Source organism: Vanacampus margaritifer, chromosome 7, assembly GCF_051991255.1.
Source record: "Vanacampus margaritifer isolate UIUO_Vmar chromosome 7, RoL_Vmar_1.0, whole genome shotgun sequence".
In the NCBI taxonomy this organism is placed as follows: Eukaryota; Metazoa; Chordata; class Actinopteri; order Syngnathiformes; family Syngnathidae; genus Vanacampus; species Vanacampus margaritifer.
Genome location: NC_135438.1, coordinates 8,150,543 through 8,160,142, shown reverse-complemented (window position 1 = coordinate 8,160,142; position 9,600 = coordinate 8,150,543). Strand labels below are relative to the sequence as shown.

General features: G+C 37.9%; 2 protein-coding genes across 6 annotated transcripts in view; both read right to left on the bottom strand.

The window, feature by feature from the left end:
* The window catches only part of rnf24 (ring finger protein 24), a 56,390-nt gene extending 55,651 nt beyond the window's left edge, over positions 1-739 (bottom strand). For 3 of the 5 annotated variants that reach the window (XM_077570216.1, XM_077570211.1, XM_077570215.1), the window contains exon 1: positions 623-739. The gene's annotated coding sequence lies outside the window, so the exon portion shown is untranslated. The remainder of the gene's footprint in view (positions 1-622) is intronic. The other 2 variants (XM_077570213.1, XM_077570212.1) reach the window with 2 other exon arrangements.
* A 356-nt stretch (positions 740-1,095) lies between these two features.
* fbxo41 (F-box protein 41) overlaps positions 1,096-9,600 on the bottom strand; it is a 61,570-nt gene continuing 53,065 nt past the window's right edge. Inside the window, exons 14-16 of the mRNA XM_077571341.1 lie at positions 8,813-8,971; positions 8,559-8,674; positions 1,096-7,052 (exon numbers count right to left, since the gene is read on the bottom strand). Of these exons, the coding sequence (XP_077427467.1) occupies positions 6,990-7,052; positions 8,559-8,674; positions 8,813-8,971 (338 nt within the window). The 3' untranslated portion in view covers positions 1,096-6,989. The remainder of the gene's footprint in view (positions 7,053-8,558; positions 8,675-8,812; positions 8,972-9,600) is intronic.

The following is a 9,600-nucleotide window of genomic DNA, read 5'->3' as shown; positions in this document are numbered from 1 at the left end:
TATTTTTTCTAATGATTCATTTATACAATAGCATTTTTGTAAAAATCAACATTTCTTGGTCACGTGGCTGTGATTTTATAGTTCATGTGCAGTTGTGGTTGTTTTTAAATGGCTTTAAAATAAATAGAGTGAGTTGAGTTCAAAATTATGGGAGGCGTAGGCTGCACCAGCAAAAAAAAAAGTCACATTGTCGCAATGTAATCAAAAGTGCACAATCCGTTAAAAGCAACTGTATGTAGAATTGCCTTGAAAATAACAGATTCAAAATTGTGAGGAGAATAGATGTTTTATCATTGCCAAGGTCACCCAAAATTGAGTAATTTACTATTTGCCCTTGATGCTCCCATAAGACAAATCATTAAATGGCTTACTTCTACTAGAATTCTGCATGGCTTTGTGGCCGAAGGTAGATGTATTGTATATTAGTAGTGGCGAAAGGAAGCCTCATGCTACACTAGCTAGCCAAACTAGCTTACTTTCGTTACATTACTACTCTGCTTTCTTTTCTTCTTTCTTCCTTCCATGGTTTCCTAGCTTATAAGGTTTGCAATAAACCAATCCGTTTGTATATCTGTCTAGTATTAGGCGTGTTACGAATATTTGAGTAAATCGTTCTCCTTACCTCCTACTACAGCAAAGCGTATCAGAGCAGTCCCCTGTCCTAAGATGGCCGACCAGTGACGTTGCTGCCGAGTCCGTCTTGAGCGATCTAGTAGCGTTCTATGGGTGGTAGTGGTACCATTGCATGATTAGAAAAAATAAAAAGAAAGAAAGAAAGAGAACGACTACTACTAATTCTACTGTCTTAGCAGTTGTCAAATACTTTTGTTGAATTACCACCAACCGAAGAAGACAGTATTGCACATAAAGTCAACATACTTACGGAATGGGGATTTCAGGTGCCAGTCCAAAATAACATTTTAATACAGTAGGTTTATACAAGTCGCAACTGAGTATAATTTTGCAGGACAAGGCAAACTATGAAAAAAGTGTGACTTACAGTATAGTTAGAAAAATCCAATACTGTACTCTGTTTATAAATATAATTTTGGTTTTCTGCCTCCGAGCTGAACTCAAATGATTCCCAGAGAAAAATCCATATTTTAAAGCAGGTTTATTGATGACAACAAATGAGATAAAACCATCTATTGCGGTCATCATTAGTTTTGGAACCTTCAACAACATTTTTATTTTTTTATTTTTTTTTGCTGTCATGGATGAAGTTCATGGATGCTGTTAGCATTTGCACACACAGGAAAAAAAAAAATGGCACACTTCGCCCGGATAAGTGTTGAGGTAATATGCAAAAAAAAAAAATACAATTCAGATAAACAGGCAGAGTACAATCGTTCATACGTGAAATACAAGTATGTACAGTTTGTACAGTCTGACGGCGATAACGTTGATGCGTGACGGTGATATTCGGTTCCTCGGTTAAACAAACAAAAGAACCGGCTGACAATTGCAGAGGCAGAACAAGAGGATTTATTTGGCACCTTTCTTCTGCTTTTTGTAGAGCATCTTCAGCAGGATTCACGCTGTAGTGTACTGTACATGTGATGCAAAATCCCCAAATAAATATCATATTTTGTAACGGTGTGCATAAGGTCATATTGGCAATGAACTGGAAAAAAGCACTTGGCGATCAATGGAAGATGCAAACTCGGGACTGTGAATCGCTTCTAAGTGGGCTGATGATCATTAAAACAAAAAGTGCATCTTATTGAGTCAAATACTAAGAAACAGCCCGACATTTAAAAACAACACTCTTCATAAACATCTGTTATATATTTGTATATATTTATACTATATGTCTATATTTTTCTCTCTCACTAGTGCAACAACAGACAGTCAACGAAAGAGAAATGTTATCTAACTGCAGGCAATTGAAGCTGTTGAACATCACATTTCTTGCCACAGTAGCAGAACATTTAAAAGGCAACTTAATGATGCTTCAACACAAACATGCCAACATTGTACACGTCGCTTTTTTTTTTTTTTTTTAATATATATATATACATATATAGAAATAAATAGTGGTGTCATCTTTATTTTTCTTTAAATAATTTCCATCTCTATGTGAATGGTGCACATTTAATATAAAGCATCTAAGACACAATTCAAACACGACCGATATACATCATAATTCTCGAATGTCTTTCAACTTGAGAACGCTCGCACAATGTAAACATCACCGTCTTCCGCCACCAAGAAATCAAATGTTGCTGCTCTCATTTCTTCCCTGTTTTTCTCTCTCTTTTTTTTAAACCAAATGAATGTACAGAGGAGCTGACAGCAAATGCAGGATTGTCTAAAATCTAAAATCATGTTTGTAAACTCATGTTTTCTCTTCTGCAGTGTGGATGATATTGCAACTAGAAAACATGGTCGATTGTATGGCTTTTGCTGGGAATCAAAAAGTGTTTACAAAAAAAACCTAACGAGTCATGTACTGGTTATATATTTGACCTTTAACAATATTACCTGTCTAGCAAGAAGGTCCTCACACTGATTAAAAAAAATAAATACTAGGGTCCGACCAATATGCATTTTTTAAGGGCAATGCCAATTCTGTTGAATGTTGGTATCTTAGTCTTATGTTGTAATGTTTTATTTAAAAAAAAAAATGGCTATTTAAAACGAGCCAATTAAATTGACCAGCCAATTAATCAGTCGGGCCCTAAACAATAATGTTATATTTCCTCAAATATTGACCACTTGCTCAAACAGATGCCTCACCTCAAATAAATGTCCTTTTTTCACCCTTCATAAAAAATATTTTTTTTTGTAAAGCCGATTGGTGCAAATACAATTTATTTCATGGTACTGATATAAATGATCACAAAATGTCTTTATTAGGGTTACGGGTGGGCCTATCCCAGTAGACTTTGGACACAAGGGCGGGTACACCCTGAGCTGGTTACCAGCTAATTGCAGAGCATTAAAATTAATTATTATATATTATGCAAGATGAGTGCATTTGTACAAATAAAATTTTGTCATTGTAATGTTAAATTAGCATAATATACTAATAAAATAATAACATATTAAAAAATAATTAAAATAAAATAAAGTTGACATTTTTATATTGAAAATATAACTATTATTTTATGTAAATATTAAACTATTTGTAATAAATAAAAATACATCGATGAATTTGTACAATGCCTTCTCGCTGCTTAGAATAAACGGCTGGTAATCATAACAGTTGGTCACTAAACATCGCTGCCCACTATTTGAGGAAATAACAAAACAAATTGAAGATACACTTAACATTGAACCCAGCAGGAAAAAAACCCAAAACAAACGCGTACAATCCCTGAAAATTTGAAGAGGACTTAAAAATAATGGAATGTGCAGCACTGAAAAGGGGACATGTCGTGATTTAGTGATGGGTTCCCCTCTGCGTGTAATAAAGCGGGCGTGCAAGATAGAAAATAAAGTAACGTGCGCTAAATGTGCCACCTGGGATTAGACGTTTCCTCATTCCACATCCCGTGTCAAACGCGTGTGCCTAAAAGCCAAAGTGAGTTGCTGTCAGAAGCTTTTGTTCCAAGGCCAGCTTCTCTGACTTCATATTGCACTTTGAGCAAATCCATGGAATACGACGGATCTAGCAGCACAAGAGAAATACTTTTTACATTTGATTCTTCGTTGGGTCCGCAAATGTCATTACGATGCAATTCTTTCTTGAACATTCATTCATAAAGGGTAAATCCAGAGTATTTTGTTTTATTTGCAGTATGGATGGACTTCAGTATTGCTAGCCTACGCAACCACCTTCTATTGCCACTTTTCCACCACCTTGTACCCGCTTGACTCAATTTTGCTGTACTTTACCATCGGCAAAAGTCGGCTTCCATTTGAAGGACCTTCAGGCACATAACTGAGCCACTGAAAACTAGAGTGGGCCAACTATCTTGCTCCATATAACTCCCTTTTCTCAATTTTAAGTGCAGAAACAAAGTGAGAAATAGCTCAAATGAAAAAATGACTGAAATTAGGTTTACTTCCAATTTGAACGCACAGAGGCTGACATCATTTCCTGTCCAGCTCTGGCTAATCTGAGTGGCTGCTGCCTTTGGCGGGAACTTGCGTCATCCAATATGGCCGCCACTAGCCCACTGATCTGACTATATGACTGGATAGCCGATACACGCCCGCCCGTGCAAGCCGTTGAAGTTACAGGGCGGCCATCTTGCTCCTCCCATGTCGTGAGCAGACTACTGTATAAACTATACGGTATACGTGGCGGGGTGATCACTATTTTTTAACAAGTAAAAAGAAGTAAAAAATAAAATAAAAATAACAAGTGGACGGTATGTGCTGCTTTGAAAACCCCCTTTTTCTTTTATAGCTTAGTTCCTTAGATCCCAATATTAGATTTGGCAGAGATGCATCTTTTGTTGAATTACAGTTATAATTCTTTAATGAAAATATTTCTTCCTATAAACATTATTAAGCATGTAATTTATACATGTATTTAAGGCATGTTGTAAAATGTCTGAAGTCATAAAACATCATAGATCATGCTGTTTCTTTCTCAAATCTTTTCCAATTTTGTAAATGTATAGGATCGTACGCTAAGAAACGTTTCTTGGGAGGAGCAATATGGCAGCTTCGTGGCGTATCGGCTATCCAGTCATATACTCAGATCAGTGCTAGCCGTAGTAGCTAGTTTTGTCTTCAAATTCAACTGAGTCAAGTCAGTTCAATTTATTTCGAGATGACAACAAGGAGCCTGGCCACAAGGATAAGAACTCAAGCTAAAGTGGATTTCCGATTTAATCATACTGTAGGTTTCTCAACAAAATTAGATCGGCTAACTCATACAGCCCTGCAATAGAACCACAGCTGTAAGAAAAATGCTGTACATAAATGATAAAAGGCAATAATTAAAACTCTAGTTCTCAGAGGCTCAATTCAGGATTACTTCTCATATACACTACTAAAATGTCCACGCGCTACTTAATTTTGTAAAGTGAAACCTTCTCACACACACAAAAGTGAAATACTGAATTACATTGTGTCCCACATGGCCCCATACACATTAAAATGCCAAGTTGACAGAAAAACTGTAACAACTGATTATTCTTGACCACAAATAACAAAAATGAACACACGTGCTAACGTTAGCTTAGCAGTGCCTTAGCGCTGTGCAATGCCGTTTTATACTACACAGTCTCCACTTGGATATTGGATCAAATGCGGCACCTAATGCTGAGAACTTAATACCAAAGACCTTCATCCTCCTCTGCATTGGAGGATACTGGATACTGGTTTTCCCAGTATTCAGAGAAAAACAAACAAATTAAAAACTGAGGTGAGTAAAGCCGAGCTAAGCTAGTGCTGTGCAGTGGAGAACTGTGCGCAGTAGCAGGGTAAAACAAGTACATTTGAAAAGGTGCTTTTCGTGTGAATGCTGTGCTGTGTGAGACAAACATTCACACATTCATATTTTTTAGTATAGAGTATACCCATTCTTAATTTTTTTTTTTCTTGTCCTCATTTTAGCTGACTTTGGGCGACTCGTCAATCACAGGATGTTATCCGCTCACGAATGCACGGTAAACGATCGACACCTTGTTAATCATACCATGTGTCTCTGATTGGTTGTTTTTCTTCGGGCTCGGTGTTAAAAAATATATAAAATAAAGTTACAAGATGAGGCAAGAAAAGTTTTTTTTTTTTCATAGAATATTTCACTCATGTGCGTTAGCAAATGTGACAAAAAGTGTTTGTTTGACCCCTCTTCATTTTGTGATTATTTTTTAAGTTTCCATTAGGCCTTTCTATATGCTGTAATGCATTAATCTGCATTTACATTCCCAAATTCTTTGGCATCTCTCAGCATTCACGTAATTTATTCGGCAATTCCGTACAGGGGCCATTTAGTTCCATTCCTACGGTGGCGACGTAACCCAAATTTGTACACAAGTCGAAACAACGCAGTAGTAAAATTGTAGGTTAATGCAAATATTTGTATGAAAATCCCTTTTGGCCATAAATAGAAAACGAGCCGATAAAACGGTAAGCACGGCGGTAATTGAGTGTTCTTTCATGCGTGGCGTGATTACATATTCTTTCGGCCTTCTGCGTTGTTCGTAACCTCAAATTCTCGTATGTAAATCGAGCACCCTTTAAATTCTTGTTCGACAGAATTGAATCCTGCCATCGAACTGTGAACGCAGTCGGAAAATCCAGCAAAGGGCGCCACAAGAATGGATTAACACTGAAACACGTTGCGAGTAGAAGGACATGAAATATTCCCACATCAATGGCACGTCGGATAAAAAAAAAAAAAAAAAAAAATCATCGCAATGAGGGCAGACACGAATGGCACCGCTTTGGAAGTTAAAATGGATCCTGCGTGCTGTTCTCTCTGTTCGCCAGATACTTTTTTTTTTTTTTTTTTACCATCAGAAAAAAACACACACTATCCATCGTGAAAGCAGAGGACGGTCGAGGAAATGCATGACTGCCAAACCAGGAAGTAGGCGCAGCACGCTTCTTGTGCAGGAACTTGAAGCCGGAAGTTTGAATTCAGTCTCAAGGCTCGGGCCTCAAATCTTATCTCAAGTGAGGGTCCACATCGAGCGGTGTGCAGGTGGTCCGATGACCCGGCTCCGAGCATTTTGACAATGAGATCCCACACCGAGAGGCAACGTGATCCAAAAAACGAGAAATCGTTTTTTTTTTTTTTTTTTTTTTTTAAGTGTCATCAGGAGCCCGCCATGAGACCACATCGAGTCACAACTATCGCAGCAGCGTAGCAGATGACTCGCCCCGCAACAAATGTCTCCTTACGCATGAATGTGCACATTGAGCCTCAGTACGGGTTCATCAAGTCCATCAAGCGGCCCGGTGTTGCACCCGGGACATGTTCGCTTACTACACACACACACACACACACACACACACACACGGAGGGAGCATTGTCTTTTTGACTTGAACGGCGCCACCGTAACGGTAATCGGCATGAAATGATGTTAGCAAAGACTGTCCGCTTTCACGTGGAGGATTTTGGAGAAGCCGGGTCTTTTCTTCAACGCCTTAAAAAAAAGAAAAGAACATCAGGAGTAACTGAATGAGGCTGTTGATTTGTCGAGCGTGTGTAACAAGCCAGCACATTAGGATGACTGCAGGGAGTGCGTTGCGCTCTGGACAGTGTGTAGCGGGGAGTAAAAATAGATGCAGCTCAACTGTTAGTCATCGTGTGTGTACAGTTGTGCAGGTGTGAGCTGAGCACAGTCAATAAATGGAAGATTTACTGTAAAGTCCCTGCAGAGTGAAAATACACGTCTTCTATATTTGACGCACCACAAAAGAAGAGTGTTGTGAAAAACGCTGTCAGTTGTGGGTATATAGTGAAACCTCGATTTAAACGTACTAAAACCTAAAAACACCCAATACAGTACGTATAAATAAAAGTCAGAAGCTAAGCAGAGCTGCATAAAGTTGTGTCGGATGCACAGGTTCACTAAATTTAGCGTTTGATTTGTAGTGGGAAGTGTACTTAAAGTCTCTGTAAAGGGAAATCATAGACTTGAGAATTGTTGAACCAATTTAAGGTTACAAATTAAATTGTTGACCAGCTTTAAAAAAATCGCTTCAAATGGTTACACGCGATTGAATTAAATGAACCCAAAGTGAATATATTAAGTTTAATCAATTATTAGTCCATTGAACCTAATATATTCACTTGAATTAAGTTAATCCAAAATGAAGTTAAATTAATCCAAAATGAAGTTAAATGAATCCAGAATTAATCCAAAGTGAATATATTAAGTTTAATGAACTCATAATTAACTAAGTTTAATGAACTCATAATTAACTAAACTTAATATATTCACTTTGGATGAATTTAATTCAATCGTACGGAAGAGGATTAGGGCCAGTGAAGAGAAAAAAAATAGGGTTGGCAGGATTCTCACTTTAACCTCAGAATTCTGACTTTAAAGTGAAAATTCTGACTTTGTTTTTTTTTTTCAGAAAGTCAGAATTCTCGCTTTAAAGTCAGAATTCTGGGAATAAAGTCAGAATCTTGCCAACCTTTTTTTCCCTCTTCACTGGCCCTAATCTTCTTCCGTACAAGCGTGTTACCAATTGAAGCATTTTTTTTTTTTAATTGGTCAACAATTAAATTTGTAATCTTAAATTGATTCAACAATTCTCATTTTAGAGTGTTCATGTTTGAGGATAATTGCTGAAAACATGCAAAGACTGAGAACTTGTTAACAACACTCTTCTCCGTGGTGCTTCAAATGAACAAGATAGAGGGTCTTTAAATAGATTTTTAGGTATCTGTACTTTATCTGAGTATTTATCTTCTTAACGGCTTTTTATTTTTACCCTTAGCAGCAGCATATGGGTTGGATGGAGACTTGCATGAGACATGGCCTCCCCCTCAAAACAGGGTCATTTCAAAGACCTAATCATGTTATGAAGACACCCGTGGACTGGTTTAAACTGTGAAAACTGCTCAATATGTCTCCTTGGAACAGGCTTATGTGCTCATCGAGTCCAGAACATTCAAATGTAATTCAGTAAATTGTTACCTGGAGCTTGTTAACCATCTCATCAAACAGTTTCCTGGCTTCGGGGCTGTTCGGGTCCTCAAAGTAGTCTTCAATACCAATCTGCACCACGATGGACTTCAGGTTGCGGCACACACCTGCATGCGATGAAATGAAAGGAATGGAGTGTGACATGTTGAATTATGGAATATATCGACAGACATCCCCATTTGAGGCAGGTGACCCACGACCCTAATTAGGACAAGCGCTATAAAAAAAGTTGCTTTCCAACTCACTGTTGAAGTGTAGCAGGGCTTTCGGGGTGACTGGCGTGGAAGTGAGCACCAGCATCTCCAGGCCCTTCAGACCCTCCCTGCAGACCTCTGCTGCCACCTCCTGGTTGATTTCACTCACGTGGTCCAATTCCAGCACTTGGAGGCGCATGCAGTTCCTCGCTGTAGAGGCAGGGGAACATCAATTTGTATGCAAATCATCCATTTTCACTCTTGACGACTTCATGGTGTATAAAATTGCACTCATATTGGAATGATTGCGTGTGGTCCCGTACAAAATAAACTTGTTTTCATCACGGGGTTAGTTATGGACGGCCTCAGGGGGCTGGTTATAACAGTGAAACCACAAGAATGTGTAATTGTCTTTGTAGCAAATGAAAGACAAGTTGGCGCAGTGTGAATAATTCCGCTATAAAAGGACAAATAATGGAATTTCTTACTGCTTTGGAGAGTCTGTTTAAATTCAACTGGAAGTTACAACCTACATTCAAAAACAGATATCTGTACTTTTTACTCATTGCTTTAACAAAATAGGCTTCGTTTCTTCAACCTCCGGGAATGATAACACAACACAAAAAAAGTCAAATAAATAAAAAAAAGATAAAAGCAATCATGGTTGAGATATTGACTGATTGAGATCTTGGGGACTTATGATGCGAAAAACAAAAAACAAAACAGACTCAAAATAGGTTTGGAAATGCCAAATATTCCCCAAGCATGACCTTTTTTTAACTGTCCTGTGTCAGTCTAAAAATCCTATAGTACGTTAGACATTTTAACTCATTCACTTC